The sequence below is a fragment of the Leiobunum rupestre genome, chromosome 10, assembly GCF_980474605.1.
Source record: "Leiobunum rupestre chromosome 10, qqLeiRupe1.1.hap1, whole genome shotgun sequence".
Taxonomy (NCBI): Eukaryota; Metazoa; Arthropoda; class Arachnida; order Opiliones; family Sclerosomatidae; genus Leiobunum; species Leiobunum rupestre.
This window is the reverse complement of record NC_143393.1, coordinates 43,703,834-43,721,407: the sequence shown is the minus strand read 5'-3', so window position 1 is coordinate 43,721,407 and position 17,574 is coordinate 43,703,834. Positions and strand designations below refer to the sequence as shown.

Below are 17,574 nucleotides of genomic sequence, written 5' to 3'. Positions count from 1 at the left end.
AGACGCGAAAAATCTGTTAGAGTTATACGAGACCTAAGCCTAAATTGCGCGATTTCAAAAGTTAGGATAGTTCGCAAATCGCTCACTAAAGCGCTGCTGGCACTGGCGATACACCTTAAGATGGCGGCGAAAATTCAACCCCAAATACTCGGCGTTATTTTGCGTTTCAACTTTTTAGGCCAAAAACTATTTTTTCAAGACAAAATAAGGTACGTGTAAGTATATTGAATGTCTTGTTGATCTTTTGATATGCAAATAAGGCGATATTTGGAAAAGCTTGGCCGTTCTCCTTTAATAGTGCCTTCAAATATTACCTACCGCAGTGTTTGCTAGCTTATTTAACCCGCTCGCGATCACATGACATAGTTATCCAATAGAAAATCGTTTTACCCCTGTAATTTTTTTCAAAAGTACTTCGGGAGAGTTCTGGGATATATTGTTTCGGCTGCAGTTCCTTTTAGAGTTTTTACAAAATTACAAAATAAATGCTCCACCGTAGTGCAAGATTAGTTTTCTTATATTTTAATATATTTTTTTTAAATAAAAAATGCCCAATGGTATTATAAACGCTACTAAATCCGATTACAGAATCAACGCAATGTAATTTCTATTTTTAAGCCTTGGCTAGTCATTTGGAATTGCAAACGGAATATTTACTTTTCAAGTTCTGGCAATAAAAATGAAAAGTTCTGAGATGTCATGAAATAGAAGTAATAGACTTAGTATCGTAAATTGTATAAAATCCTTACCTTTAAATGTTTAACAAATAAAATTTAAGGCGAATAAATCTTTATAGCCGATACCCGTTGCATCAAACGGTTGACAGTTTGTGTGTATTTACTTTTTGGCTCTAAACACTGTATTTTCTAAGCCTAAATATTTATCAGTTTCAAAAAGATAATTTCAAGGTATTTAAATAGTCTTACTACGGTAAACTAATTTGTTTGCAAAAACTTTTACCGTAATATGCGATAGCATAAATACCGAGGTATAATGAGTAAAATTTATTTCGGGAAACATTTGAGCGCCATTAAACGGTAGAAGCCTTTAAAAAGTCACGTGGTTATAAAATTGCTTTAAAGTTTACCGTTAAACAGCGACTTCTAACTCCATAAAATAAATCTTTAAAAGTAAAACTTTTTAAAAGTCATTCTTAAAATTTTGTGGTGAGTTACGTTTTTAAATATTTATACTTTTTTAATAGAAAAAAATATTGTTTAACTTAATTTAACGACGACTCTAACATTAGTGCTCATTATTATTGTGATAGTGATGTTAAGTCTCCGACTAGAACATTGTAAAAAAAAAATTCAAGACTATAGCACGTTTTTAAACTAGGCTTAGTGACGCAGCCCCTATGTTTTGACCACGGCCAACCCCGATCGCGGAAGCGCGTTATTGAAGTTGTCAGTGCTATGACGGATTTCCGGGAACATTTTAACCAGTTCGCTACGACCAATGATAATTTAACGAATTTTTTTGGTATATTTCAATTTTTAGGTTTATTCAGGGTTCGTACAAAATTTCCGTAAATAAATTCCCTGATTTTCCCTGACCAAATTGCAAAATTTCCCTGACCATTTTTGTAGAATAAATTTATGTTTTGAGGTAAAATCTTGAAAACTATTTATTATGTATTTTTAATACATCTTTCAAAAATTTATTTGTTGGATTTTTTGGGGGTCGTTTTAAAATTCCCTGACTATTCCCTGACCTTTTGGAAACATTTTCGAATTCCATGACTTTTCCAGGTTTTCCAGTTCATGTACGAACCCTGTTATTATTTGCAATATATGAAACGAACTGTTTTTTTTAAATGGATTTCATTAATATTTATACTTTTTTATAACAGTTTGGAAAGTGGTTGTCGATTTTTGTTCGAAAATTTATTTATTTTTAAATTTATCTCGACAAATTAATAATTTGAGTTCAGCGGCTGTACCGTAGTATTAGTTATTTGACCTTCCTAGAAGACCTACTTTTGCACATTTTCATAACTACATAGAAGTATAATAGGTGAATTTAATCATTTAAAAATCACTAGCTTATAATTGCAATAGATGGTTTGGAACATTTTCGTGTAAATGACTCAAATTTCGGTATTTTCTAGCGTTGGAAGTCGGAAAATATTGCGCGGAAAATGACCGGCGACCTCTTTTCGGGAAAATTTTCCGAAAAAATTAAAAAAAAAGTTTTAGATTTAGAGTTTTTTAGACTAATCATGGAATGAAAACTTTTTTTATTTTCATAGTTTACAAATTTAAATAAAGCTGCATTTTCACCTAATTTTTTCGAATATGAAAGTAAAACTAAACCTCTAGACTAGTTTAAACTGATTAACAATGTAACACTATTAATATTTTGTAGTATGTTTATTTTATATCGATAAAAAGTAAAAAAAAATTAAAAACCCTTAAAATAATTTATGTTTGTATTTTTTATTTTTCAGATTTGCGGACAATTTTCCGCAATTCAGAAAATTTTCTGGAAAAACGTAGTATTTTCTATAGCGAATTTTATAGCCATTTCTAAGAGGTAATAAATAAGTTTTAAAGTAATAGAAAAATATTTAACGAATTCCTGCAATGGTTCCATCCAATCCAATCCAATACTTCAACTTCATCCAGCTCCTCAACCCCCCAAAAAAGGTTCGATAGATCGACCCCCAGAACAGGCACGCCCCCACCTTCCAAAATCTCTTCCCGGCCCCCGAACGACGCCCATGAGCAGGCGACAGCTCCGGCCCAACTGGGATTTTAGTTTCTACATTTGTTTTTTTTATAACGGTTTATTTCTTCGATTCTATTTTTTACCTGAAAACTTGAAGCGTTTTTCCCTTGGTTCGCAACGGAGTTTGGTGCAAAAACCCGTAACAACATAAGTAACATAGCAAGATAAGTATGTCAATTAGGAAAAATTACCACCGATCTGATTTTCAGAGCTATTGCGCAATCGAGGTTTAGTTCTCAGCACAGAGCCCCCTAGTGACTAAATATGTCCAAGGCAAAATAAAATAATACCATTAAGTAACATTATGACAATAAGTGTGTCAATTAGGTAAAATTAATAAATTACCACCAATCTGATTTTCAGAGCTTTGCGCAATAGTTGATTTTATAAAATGTCTTTACGCTTGCCCAACTTGCTGAAATGTTGCCCTGGAATAGTTCAGCCAATGCCTAAGAATGAGTTCATAAACTCTTTAGTGGGAGAGAAAACGGATCCACAGCTGAAGCGAGGAGGCAACATTTCAACAAGATGGCCAAGGTTATTTTATTAAAAGAACTATTTAGGTTTAGTTCATAGTACAGAGCCCCCTAGTGGATAAATATGCCCAAAGTATTATTAATACCGAAGATGATAACACGCTACTCAGTTCGAGTGCATGTCCAAATCGGAACTGGGCGAGTGTCAATGTCGAAAACCCGTTCGTACGTAGACTACGTAACGTAGCGGCTAAGCAGACGATTTGCTATTATTAAATTTAAAACGCGTCTGCTTAGCAGACGAATCTCCATAATTTATCGCGTTGGCCACTACGTTGCTCTATGCACATTGAACAGGCTAATTTTGCCGTGAAAATTTACTTTTTTTAATATAAATAACGCGTTACCGTGACCCCTAATATTATCGACCAAAGCGACCCAAATTACCCCGGTCAAAGCGACCCAAATTACCCCGGTCAAAGCGACCCAAATTACCCCGGTCAAAGCGACCCAAATTACCCCGGTCAAAGCGACCCAAATTACCCCGGTCAAAGCGACCCAAATTACCCCGGTCAAAGCGACCCAAATTACCCCGGTCAAAGCGACCCAAATTACCCCGGTCAAAGCGACCCAAATTACCCCGGTCAAAGCGACCCAAATTACCCCGGTCAAAGCGACTCAAATTACCCCGGTCAAAGCGACCCAAATTACCCCGGTCAAAGCGACCCAAATTACCCCGGTCAAAGCGGCCCAAATTACCCCGGTCAAAGCGGCCCAAATTACCCCGGTCAAAGCGACCCAAATTACCCCGGTCAAAGCGACCCAAATTACCTCGGTATAAACTGTTGAATTATATTACGCGTAATAATGAAGTGAAACGTATTCGTTTAATACGTGACAAAACGTTAAAAAACTAACCCCGAACTCGTCATAGTAAGTGTAGATTAGCGTAGAGTATGCGTGGGCGTCCAGAGCGGACACGCGACAGGTCCCCGAATCCTTCCCCCGCGCGCAAGTAGGTCATCGCTAGCGGCGCATGCAAGGCGAGAGGCGAGTCAAACCTGTATAAAATCGCAGTGGCGGCAAAGGCTGGAGAGGCAACAGCAACCTCCGGCGTCCTCGTCCGAATAGTAATCGACCCCGGTCACGTAGCGGTGCGAGTAGCCTCGGGAAGAAGTGGCGTGCACCGGCGGCGGGGGCGGCGGCGCCGACGACGGGACCTGACGCCCCGAACCGCCGCTTCGTGTCCCGCTCGACGAGCCCGTCACGGGGCCTCCTCGATGTCCGCCGCGTTGTTGTCCGGCAGAACGGCTTTGTTTTAGTCGCGTCTGACCACCAGCGACGCCTCCGCTCACGGCCACCATTCTACGCGGGTCGTGATGATGTTGTTGTTGCGGGTAGTACTGAAGATGGCCGACGGACTGCGAAGTCCTGCCGGCAGCGGCTGAAGCCGCCGCCGACGCCGCCATCGACTAAGCCTCGGTTCGATTTTCCAGCCGAACTCGACGCGAAACGAACTCGGGGGAAGCGGGAAAATATTACTAAGCCTCGGCCACCGCGGTAACCTCCCACGTCCTTTCGACTATGTTTTTTCGACGACTTCCCCTCTACGGTCGGCGACGAACTCGCGTCAATAACGGCCGGAAGAGACGAGAGAACTGGGCAAACCTTTTTCACTCGTTGATTACCGACGTTGGAATTAAAAAGCGACCGTCTAGTTGGTCGAAAAAAGCGAGGGCGACTAACGCGTCCGGAAGGCGGGGGAGGAGAGGAGTGAAAATCAGTTAGAAGACTTCGCGCGCTTTTTCCAATCGTAGCTGCACGCGGACACTCGATTTCGGTTTAGCGCCGAAATTGAAAACGCCAGATGTCCCCCCCCGCGCGCGTACACGGTAGACGCGCCACCAATTTCGGCCACTAGGTTTCCGAGGAGAGCGTAGTAGCGTACGAGTACACGCGCGCACGAGAGAGAGAGGAGAGGGGCGGGTGAGCGCGTCACGAGCGGACTGGCAGCGACCTCTGCGCGTGGGGCGACGAAACAAAAATGCGCGCTCACTCATCTATCCCCGGCAGCTGGGTCACTCCTTTCGCGGGAGGGGGTTTCGCTTGATTTCTTGCTAGTCCGAAAGCGGGACGATGCCTATAGACGACATTTCGTCTACTGGTCCATTTCTACTCGATTTTACTTTAAACAATTTAAAATCCATTAATGTTGTTTCGTATTTTTAGAGATTTTTCATAACTTTTCCCGATTTTAGAGATATTCCGCCATTTCCCCGATTTTAAATATTCCTCGACGCCTTTTCCCCGATTTTAGAGATGTTCTTCCATTTCCCCGATTTTAGAGATGTTCTTCCATTTCCCCGATTTTAAAGATTTCCCCGACGCCTTTTCCCCGATTTTAAAGATTTCCCCGACGCCTTTTCCCCGATTTTAAAGATTTCCCCGACGCCTTTTCCCCGATTTTAAAGATTTCCCCGACGCCTTTTCCCCGATTTTAAAGATTTCCCCGACGCCTTTTCCCCGATTTTAAAGATTTCCCCGACGCCTTTTCCCCGATTTTAAAGATTTCCCCGACGCCTTTTCCCCGATTTTAAAGATTTCCCCGACGCCTTTTCCCCGATTTTAAAGATTTCCCCGACGCCTTTTCCCCGATTTTAAAGATTTCCCCGACGCCTTTTCCCCGATTTTAAAGATTTCCCCGACGCCTTTTCCCCGATTTTAAAGATTTCCCCGACGCCTTTTCCCCGATTTTAAAGATTTCCCCGACGCCTTTTCCCCGATTTTAAAGATTTCCCTTAACCCTATAAAGGTCCAAATTAGAGACTTTTGAACTTCATATTTCAATAGATATTTCTAGGAAGTAAAATTGTCCTTATTGTTTTGATGTTGCTGCTGCGTCACGGGTGACGTATCGATGACGTTTTATTACGAGAAGCCCTGGACAAAGAGTAAATTGGACGAGGCATTGCAACCCGGACACCTGAATTAATGACTTCAGAAGTCGCATGATGACTTAGGCCTAAGGTGGTACCTTGGGTATTAGCCTAGCTGATTATTATTTTTAAGCATAAACTGAACTGAACTACGTATTTCGTGATCAGATATTAAAGAAATTACTTAAGCTTATGTTTTAACTAAATTATGTATATTTTTCGAGGGGCAGGTCACTTCCTTGGTTAACGACGCACCCCTCGAAAGATTAATTCTGATTATTTTGATTAAAATCAATTTAGCTGATTATGTTGATTAAATCACGTTTAATCATGATTATAATGTTTAAATCTGATTTAATCATGATTAAATGATTAAAATGAATAAATCATCATTGAAACGATTAAATCGCGATTAGAAATCAGAACGAGAATCAAACACAATTGCGATAGTAATAATAATAATAATTATTATTTAATTATTGTACTTTTGATTTTAATTATAAAATCTCGATTCGACCGATTATGATTAAATCGTGTTTAAAATGATCAAATGTAATTAAAATGATTAAATCTGGTTAAAATGATTAAATCTGGTTAAAATGATTAAATCTGGTTAAAATGATTAAATCTGGTTAAAATGATTAAATCTGGTTAAAATGATTAAATCTGGTAAAATGATTAAATCTGGTAAAATGATTAAATCTGGTAAAATGATTAAATCTGGTAAAATGATTAAATCTGGTAAAATGATTAAATCTGGTAAAATGATTAAATCTGGTAAAATGATTAAATCTGGTTAAAATGATTAAATCTGGTTAAAATGATTAAATCTGGTTAAAATGATTAGATCATGATTAAAGGCTTCAAAAGTCGCTTGATGACTTAGGCCTAAGGTGGTGCCTTGGGTATTAGCCTAGCTGATTATTATTATTATTATTATTATTATTATAATTATAATGATTAAATCGTGATTCGATTTTCTAACCTGGATTAGATTTTTTTAATTTAATCATTTTACTACGATTCAGACGCACCCAAAATGGAAGTGACCTGCCCCTCGGTATTCTTAAAATTGCCTATTTAACCGGATGGTAGGCAACCCTGATGGAAACGGGCCACATCGGAATGACAATCGGCATCTTCAAATTCATCCCAACTCGATTAAAAATGCATCGCTCCAATCGGGAGCCAAGAAAAAGCACTGCCTTCTCCAACTAATCACGTCCCGAATCTCCGAAGAAAACAAACGTCATACGGACGGAGAAAAAAATCCTATTAATATTAATAAGATAATTTCGGATGCGTTGGCACGACCTCATATTCTCCAGCCTCGGATACAAAAATTCCCAACAGTCAGCCATTTTTCAAGTAAATCTCGCTAATTGTCATTAGCGATCGATTTTTGCTATTCGGGGGAGTTCGTGACGGGGGGCGCCGAGTGTGACGGCAGCCTCCCAAAAGCAATTAGTCGAAGCGTAGAATAATTATGACGAACGAGAATCAATTGAAATTAATCAAATCGATCTTCGAAATGAGTTCACCCCGCTACGCTCTAAGCCAGGCGTACGAATTATGATTTCCTCACTTTCGATATTAATTGAATTTCGCTTCCTTTTTGCCAGCGGGCTGCGATTCCTCGTTCTTATTCATTTTTCGGCTCGAGTTAAAGTGTCGAGATTGGATTGTTTGAATTGATATAATATCGAATTGATTTACGCGAGGCTTTAGGACTTCCAACCGCTCATCGGGGTTGCCGCGAAAGATTGATATTCAAATTCCCCGACTATTCCCTTTTTTCCCTGACCATTTTAAGAGATTTTTTCCTGACTTATTAAGGCCTAAATATTTACGTTATATTTTACTTTTATCAGAAGTTAATACATTTAAATGAACTTATATTTCAGTAAAAATGTTATCGCAATGTTGAAAAAATTAGCCGAACTTTCTGGGAAATAAAATTAATGATAATCATAGAATTTGTCATAGATCTAGAGTAAAATTACCTTCAAAAAGTGTCACGATAAAATTGAATTCCCCGACTTTTCAGGTCCATTTTTAAATTCCCCGACTTTTCAGGTCCATTTTTAAATTCCCCGACTTTTCAGGTCCATTTTTAAATTCCCCGACTTTTCAGGTCCATTTTTAAATTCCCCGACTTTTCAGGTCCATTTCTAAATTCCCCGACTTTTCAGGTCCATTTCTAAATTCCCCGACTTTTCAGGTCCATTTCCAAATTCCCCGACTTTTCAGGTCCATTTCCAAATTCCGACTTTTCAGGTCCATTTCCAAATTCCGACTTTTCAGGTCCATTTCCAAATTCCGACTTTTCAGGTCCATTTCCAAATTCCGACTTTTCAGGTCCATTTCCAAATTCCGACTTTTCAGGTCCATTTCCAAATTCCGACTTTTCAGGTCCATTTCCAAATTCCGACTTTTCAGGTCCATTTCCAAATTCCGACTTTTCAGGTCCATTTCCAAATTCCGACTTTTCAGGTCCATTTCCAAATTCCGACTTTTCAGGTCCATTTCCAAATTCCGACTTTTCAGGTCCATTTCCAAATTCCGACTTTTCAGGTCCATTTCCAAATTCCGACTTTTCAGGTCCATTTCCAAATTCCGACTTCAGGTCCATTTCCAAATTCCCTGACTCCTCCATGATTTCCCTAACGTGTGGCAACCTTGTTCCTTCTTTAAAAAAAAGAGTGAATACGAACTAGGGCTGCAAATGACGAGTAGATTCATCCTATTTATTATAACGTTAGAATGTTATTGAATACGTAACGAAAATCGCGAACCTCGCCAATATTATCGATAAATATCAAGACGAAAGCCAACTGCAGCAAATGAGCGATAGCGTTTGGGGTGATGCAGTCCGAATGGGGTCGGAAAACGTGAGAAAATGGAAGGCGAAGGGGGTGCTGATCCATCCGCGCAACTGCCGCTGATGGAAGGGCACGCGCCAAAGTCCAAAGGGGGACGAAAGTCAGCGGGGAACGCTCCAGCCAGCCCACCATCTTTCACTCAGCCCCCAGCCAGGATTTATAACCCGCCGCTCTCTGAAATTGAGCACCCTCCCAAAAACAGTCTGACACCCCACCTTTTCTTCCTCCCACGGGTACTTGGGGCCCCTTTATAATAAGACTTCGAACAAGCTAGTCAGCAGTACGTGCAATCTAAGATTTCGAATTAAAAAGGTATTTCTGAACTTTTTTTACGTAGCTCATTCGTCATGAAATACGTAAATGTTCAGTTTATGCTTAAAAACAGGGCACCTCGTCGAAAGGTGGCGGAGTGGTTAGCGCTTTCGCCTCGCAGCAAGAGGAGCCGGGTTCGATTCCAGCTTGTGGCACTGGCTGAAAACTCAAACCCACACCTCCTAAGTTGAGTTTGCAAGTTCTCTGCCCACAATGTACTCATATTCTTATAAGCTTTAATTGTTTGCAGACATTGTTAACCTATACTCTCAAAAATATGCAGGATAAATTAGAAATAGAATTGAAGGACTCGAAGACTCGATAACTAACTCTTCTAGGACTCTAGGCTCGACTCGATACCCTAAAAAGTGGACTTGCAAACCCCTAAACAGGGTTGCCACAAAATTTTCAGATTCAAATTCCCTAACTATTCCGTTTTCCCTGCCTTTTTAAAGCCAAAATTTTTATGTTATATTTTACTTTTACCAGAAGTTAGTAAATTTAAATGGACTTATATTTCAGTAACATGGTTATTGCAATGTTGAAATAATTAGCCAAATTTTTAAGGAAATAAATGATTATCATAGAATTTGTCATAGATATAGAGTAAAATTACCTTCAAAAAGTGTCAAGATAAAATTTAATTCCCTAACTTCTTAAAAATACTTAAAATTACCTCATTTTTAGGCCCATTTTTAATTTCCCTGACGAGTGGAAACCCTGTCAGTTTCAGGGTTCGTACGAAATTTTATAATTAAGAAAAATACGGGAAAATGTCTGATTAAATTACAGAAAATACAGGTTTCAAATACTTATGCAGTTGTTATTAAAGGTTTAAATTCCCAGATATATCAATACACGTAATTGCACCGGGTCAAATATGGAAAAGTCAAAAAAAAAGTAAAATAGTGTATTTATAAAATAAAACCTTTAAATAGTACAAATCGAAAATAAATTGATAGCCTGCGATTACTATTTTGAAATTGTTGCTGATTGGAACCATTCAATTTCGAAACTAGTGTCTTAAGTCTGAAAATTTACCTGAAAATGACCGAGTCCTTTTTTCCAGAAAAGTTTCCGTATTTTTCTAAAAAATTAAAGTTTTCATTTCATGATTTGTCTAATATTGTTCGCGAATTTAAATAAAGCGGCATTTTCGCCTCATTTTTCGAATCTGAAAGTAAAACTAAACCTCTAGACTAGTTTGAACTGATTAACACTAATGTTTTGTAGTATGTTTACTGTTATTAGACGTTTTATATCGATAAAAAGTTAAAAACATTAAAAACCCTTAAAAAGTAATTTATGTTTCAATTTTTTATTTTTTCTAATTTGAGGGAAAATGTTTCAATTTTTTATTTTTCCGCTTTATTTTCTGGAAATTATTCCGCAAAATTAATAACTGTATTCGAAACCATAATCTTGCGTTTTACGTCACTAAAAAGTTCCCTACACGAAGCTCAATTGTAATAGTTTCATCGTACGTGCGCACTATGGTGCGAGTGAAACGGGAGTCTGGATAGCAATTCCCGTGTCATTCCATCATTGGTCTCCACCCAGAAAAACAAACTCGTTTATAACTAGGCAAAAATCGGCACCTCCATACGAAGCAGTATCCCCAAACGTAACCCCAGGCTACGAACACTCGAAGTACCGACGTACGAGTACCGGAAACGCCTCGACCGCGTACGGAAACGTTATTGAGGCCGATATTACTATTCTTCTCCGAGTTTCTCTTTCAAACGCTTCTCTTCATTCCCAATATTCCAATATATTTACAAATCGACAAATATTACGAACTATGTTCCGATAGTGGAAAAAATGCTAAATATAACTTTATTTAGTTCAGCAACAGCTTTTACGATCAATGAAGGACCCGTTTGCCAACAATAGATGTGGAAACTGAAATTTCTAGGAAAAGAAATCGATATATTTAGTCTATTTTTGGTCTACTAGGGCCTGTAAAAGTGTTCCAGTAGCAATACATCCGTGTTCGAGGTAGAGTACACATTTAGGAACAGAATTTAAATTGCTAAAAAAAAAAAAGTGAATTATTTTTAAATGGTTTATTTAATAGCTACAAAATGGGTACATTAAAATTCACAATGGACCTTACCCAATTCAGTACCCACAATAGCTTTCTACCTAATATAATACGATTAATACCCACAATGGCTTCCTATCTAATATAATACGGCAGGAATCCATAGCTCTACTTGGAATGCTTATCCTGGCGTATCGCGTATGGTAAGATCACTCTGACGGCTTTGGCCACGCCTACGAGAGGAAAAAACACCTCTGCGCGCGCTCCCCTCTCACGTTGTTGTTTGTTAAGTGAACATAGTGACGTCAAAAAAACCGTCAGCCACATCGAGACGAAAATCTGCCGCGATAAGCATTCCAAGTAGAAGTATGGATTCCTGAATACAATTAATACCTACAATGGATTTTACCTAAAATGGATTTTACATAATTCAATCCCAACAATAGTTTTAGAGCTAATTTTATAATCAACCCGTTTTTTTTTAATTGAATGGGCATATTTTGGTTAATTTAATAGTCACAACTAGATAGTTTAATAGCCGCAGTATTTTTTGTGGAATGAAATAAAAATATTTCCTCATAAAAGCTATTTAGAGATTCGTGGAATCGCGGATGGCAAAACTTGATTTAAAACAAAGATAAGAGTACCGAGCGTAACGCTTACTATAAAGTTCACTTAGGAAAGGGTCAAGTTACAATCACGAAAGCCTATTCAAAGAGAGACCACAATGAAGTGGACGTGTTTGAAAACAGAAGCGTGCCCGTGATAATCGTCGCCAGAACGGACCGGAAAGAGATAAAGCATTTCCCATCGCTCGGCGTTTGCAGCTTTCGTACACCAGGAGGCGCTGCTAGCATTTTCGTATGCAAATCAAAGCGAGTCCCCGCACGCGTATTTGGCATTCCTCTGGGCGGCCAAATTAACACGCAAACAAAAGTATGTACAATAAAAATGTCTCAAGGCGAGAGTGTCAAACGAAACTGTTAGAAATCGCGAGTCCAAGAATTCTAATTTAACGTTTTCACATTTTGATTTTTTCGGGTTGTAATATCAACTAATAATTAAAGACGATTTAGGAGGGTATCCATAAAAAGTAAAAAAAATAATGTTTCCGCTATTCATATGAAAAAATAATTACGCCTTGTATTAAATTGCAATTTTCATACATTTTAGTAAAACAAGATGACTACAGAAAACTAAAAAAAAACATTCAGTTAAAATAGAAAATTTGTAGAATATTTATAGGATTTTGCAAAATGAAGGGAAATATAGGATAAATTGTATTAAAATTACAGGAAAGTAATCAAAATGTAGGTGTTAAGTACTTTTATTATGGAATTTGGTTTAATAATTGGGATTATTTCTAACTTTGTAGTTTTTGATATCAAAATATAATTTCAACAGTCGAACCCCGAAAAATTCCACAAATATAGGAACATAGTGTAATTATAGGAAGTTATAGGAACACATTGAAAATATAGAGAAAATATAAAATATAGGAGGTGTGTAGACTATTTTACAATAATATAAAAAAAATTATACTTTATTCTACATGTTTAATCAGCTAGGCTAATACCCAAGGCACCATCTTAAGTCATCAAGCGACTTTTAAAGCCATTAATTCCGGTGGCCGGGTTACCATGTATTAGGGCGATCCTTATTTTATTTATTAAATGATACATTATTACCCTATAATATTGTTCCAATGTATAAAAAAATAAATCAAGACCAATTTGGAATAAATCAAATGTAAAAGCGCTACCTCTAAATGTTTTCATACATTATAACAAATTTAGAGGGTAAAACTTCAACATTTGAGAAATAAATATTTATATAAATGTACTTATTAATGTCAGGAAACTCAGCCAAAAATTAAAATTCTTTACAGGAAAGATATAATTATAGTTATATTTTTCAATTATTAAGATTATACAATGAAGGACTAAAATTTCTAATACAATTATTATTGTAATGCTTTCCAGTCGCTTGTAGCGCCACGGTGTCCGATATTGGAAATAATACTATCCAAATAATGAACAGGCGCATAAATTAAAGGCCCTAGGTTTTCTTCCGACTTTCACCCTTTAAATTTACTTTCCTCCCAAATAAACAAGAGCAGAACACGTTGGCCTACCACCAGGGTATTTGTTTTTAAAGGAAAGTAAATTTAAAGGGTGACCAGCAGAAGAAAACCTAAGCCTTTCCAACAACATTTAAGCCTAAAATCGAAATGTAACATTGTTACGCGCGTGTTTGGTATTTAGGAGGGGAATTGTTTTCCCATTCTCCCGGTAGGAGCGCAGGTGCGTGATGCAATTTGAAGAATGAGCTTATTATTTATGATTCGGGTCGATTTCTTTTAAATTCAAATTAATTGCCTTAGTAGTACAATGAACCGTGTAATTAAAAACATTTTAAGGAAAACGCCACCCAACAATCTAATAATTAATTAATTCTCTTAATTAATAGTAACTCTTCTTTAACGGCCAAATAAGAATTATTATCGAAACCCATTTTTTACGTGTAGAGGAATAAAACCACGCAATAAGCTCTCGATCCGGGATTTATCTCGAATGGCTGGTGTTTGTTTAGGGTGGTTGCGGGCCCAGTGGCGCCCCCTCTCGCTCAATTGAGTTTCGCCAGTTTAATTTAGAGAAAAGAGCGCTCCTTTTTAGAGGATGCAATCTACGTTTGAAGCTGAGGTCAGCGCGAAGCTGGATTAATTCCAGTCGAGCTTTCCCTTTTTGATAGCAGAGGGCGTTAGTCGACGCCCCCACCCCCGATCCGATAAGCCAATTACAAAAGAGGCGCCATAAGAATTCCTAGCTCTCTTCCTCCCTTTAATATTATCGCATCGCGATTGAAATTTGACAGAAATATTGAGATAAGAGCTACGCTAGAGCCGACTTTTAGATAAAAGATAGTTTCAATACAGGATTGCCACCACATTTTCTGATTCAATTTCCGTTTTCCCAGACCATTTTAAGTTATTTTCCCTGTTTTCCCAGACCATTAAGTTATTTTCCCTGTTTTCCCAGACCATTAAGTTATTTTCCCTGTTTTCCCAGACCATTAAGTTATTTTCTCTGTTTTCCCAGACCATTAAGTTATTTTCCCTGTTTTCCCAGACCATTAAGTTATTTTCCCAGACCATTTTAAGTTATTTTCCCTGTTTTCCTAGACCATTTTAAGTTATTTTCCCTGGACCTTTTAAAGCCAAAATTAGACCGTTTTTAGCTTTTACGTTATTAGAAGTTAATAAATAAAAAACAACTTATATTTCGGTACAAATGTTATTTCAACGTTAAAAGGTTAACCTTTCAAGGATCTAAATAATAATAACAGAATTTGCCTTAGATCGAGAGTAAAATTACCTTAATGTGTCAAGATTAAACTTAATTCCCTGACTTTACAAATTTTTTAAATTCCATTACACATCTATTCCAGGAGAGGGCGTTGCTATTTAGAAACGCGGGTTTAACATTGAGAGTACCTATGTCCCTTATTCAAGGTTCAACTGGTTCGTACAAAATTTCCGGAATTAAATTCCCTGACATTTCCAGGTATTCCCTGACGAATTGCCAAATTTTCCCTGACCATTTTGTACAATAAACGAATGGTTTGAGGTTAAAATCTTGAAAAACATTTATTACGTATTTTAATACATCTTTCAAATTCCCTGACCTAAATTTTGGAATCATTTTAAAATTCCCAACTATTCCCCGACCTAAATTTTGGAATCATTTTAAAATTCCCAACTATTCCCCGACCTTAATTTTGGAATAATTTTAAAATTCCCCGACCTTAATTTTGGAATCATTTTCATATTCCCCGACCTTAATTTTGGAATCATTTTAAAATTCCCAACTATTCCCCGACCTTAATTTTGGAATCATTTTAAAATTCCCAACTATTCCCCGACCTAAATTTTGGAATCATTTTAAAATTCCCAACTATTCCCCGACCTTAATTTTGGAATAATTTTAAAATTCCCCGACCATTCCCCGACCTTAATTTTGGAATCATTTTCATATTCCCCGACCTTAATTTTGGAATCATTTTAAAATTCCCAACTATTCCCCGACCTTAATTTTGGAATCATTTTAAAATTCCCAACTATTCCCCGACCTTAATTTTGGAATCATTTTAAAATTCCCAACTATTCCCCGACCTTAATTTTGGAATCATTTTCATATTCCCCGCTATTAAATTTGGAATCATTTTCAAATTCCCCGACTATTCCCCGACCTTAATTTTGGAATCATTTTCAAATTCCCCGACCTTAATTTTGGAATCATTTTCATATTCCCCGACCTTAATTTTGGAATCATTTTCATATTCCCCGACCTTAATTTTGGAATCATTTTCATATTCCCCGACCTTAAATTTGGAATCATTTTCATATTCCCCGACCTTAAATTTGGAATCATTTTCATATTCCCCGACTATTCCCCGACCTTAAATTTGGAATCATTTTCAAATTCCCCGACTATTCCCCGACCTTAAATTTGGAATCATTTTCAAATTCCCCGACTATTCCCCGACCTTAATTTTGGAAACATTTTCAAATTGCCTGACCCCTTGGAAACATTTTCAAATTGTCTGACCCATTGGAAACATTTTCAAATTGGCTGACCCTGTGGAAACATTTTCAAATTGCCTGACCCCTTGGGATCATTTTCAAATTCCCCGACCTTAATTTTGGAATCATTTTCAAATTCCCTGACCCTGTGGAAAATTCCCTGAACCTGTGGAAACATTTTCAAATTGCCTGACTTTTCCAGGTCGTGTACGAACCCTGTTATTTGTTGGTCTAAGAAAGACCAAGTTCGACGAACCTGGCTTAAATCCCATAACTGACCAAAGGTCAACAAAGTCAAGCAACGATTTTAACCCTTATAACAAGAACGAAACTAAAGCTATAATAAATGTGGACGCGAGGGTTCTTATTTCGAGAGGGCCCCGCGAAGAAACCTTCTTACCGTCTTAGCATTTTCGATCGCCTTCCCCCTGGCCCGGCGACAAAAAGACGTCATATTTCGGTCATTTTAACGGCGGAAAAAGGCTTTCGGATTCAAGGCCCATAAAGACAAGAAAGATGTTCAGAAGCCAAAAAGGAGAAACAAAAAAAAACGTCTCCCCCTACCGGAGATCTTCCGGGTACGGCACGTTCAAAGTGGAAAGGTTCTTAGTTAAAAAGAAGAACCCAAAAGATAGCCGACAATGGGTCCAAGGCGTAGGATATATGGGCCGTCCCTTCGCAGAAATGTCAGGTGAGGGAGGGCGTGGAAAGGATGTCGGATGAGCCAGGTGCCCCGGTAAGGCCAAGGCGGACCAAGAGGAGAAGGGGCTCGTTACGGAGGTCTATTTAATTAAGCCAAGGCCCGGGGCTGTAACGACTTTTTTACGACGCCGACCCGTTGTATTCTAAGGGGAAATGTCTCTAAGAAAGTGCTCCCACAGCACCCGAATCCGGGTGTATCGGATCGGCCCGAGGGTCCCCCCCCCCCCTTCTTTCGGGGCCCGCTGGCCCATTCGATTAGTAATTAGGCCATCGCATCCTCCCAATGCTACTCTCATCTAAGAAGAAACAACGCTCGTAAACCTTTGTTGTCGTTATTGATCATTCGGTACAAGAGTATGTACGAGACTGAACCCGATACTAATTTTAATTTAATTCTATTTGTTTAGGTTTGCTAAAGAAATGCTTATTGTTAAGAGTTGTAAGTCAGAAAGGTAGAAAATTACCGTGCCTTTTTTCCGGAATATTTTCCATATTTTTTCCGGAAAAAAAAAAGAAAAATAAGGTTTCCATTCCATGATTAGCTTAAAAGGGAATTGTCACCAAAACCAAAATTTACGAGGTTTTTTTTACAGAATGACAGAAAATATATTAATGATTATGTCCCTGAAATTTTATAGTTATTGGAAAAGCATTTAAATAGTTACGCTACTTTTTCCGCAACCTACATCAAACGGCTCCAAAAATTTCAGAAACCGCGGTTGAACCTACGTGCAGCGCCAAAAGAATGAAGCGTCAAAAAGTTTAGAAACTGCGGCGTGTAAGGCATTGTAAAAACACGATAAACTACCATCTACGAATATAACTCGGTCGAAAAGCCAAGGAGAATGTCGAAGCAGTCGACAGTTCCGACCCAAAAACGATAAAACCGGGGAAGATAATATTTCGTACA

The 17,574-nt window shown here is 37.9% G+C and overlaps 1 protein-coding gene across 1 annotated transcript in view; it reads right to left on the bottom strand.

The window, feature by feature from the left end:
• Positions 1 to 4,928, bottom strand: part of LOC149925992 (uncharacterized) — a 73,791-nt gene extending 68,863 nt beyond the window's left edge. Inside the window, exon 1 of the mRNA XM_090160486.1 lies at positions 4,268 to 4,928. Within this exon, the coding sequence (XP_090016612.1) occupies positions 4,268 to 4,675 (408 nt within the window). The 5' untranslated portion in view covers positions 4,676 to 4,928. The remainder of the gene's footprint in view (positions 1 to 4,267) is intronic.
• Between the last annotated feature and the right edge of the window lie 12,646 nt (positions 4,929 to 17,574).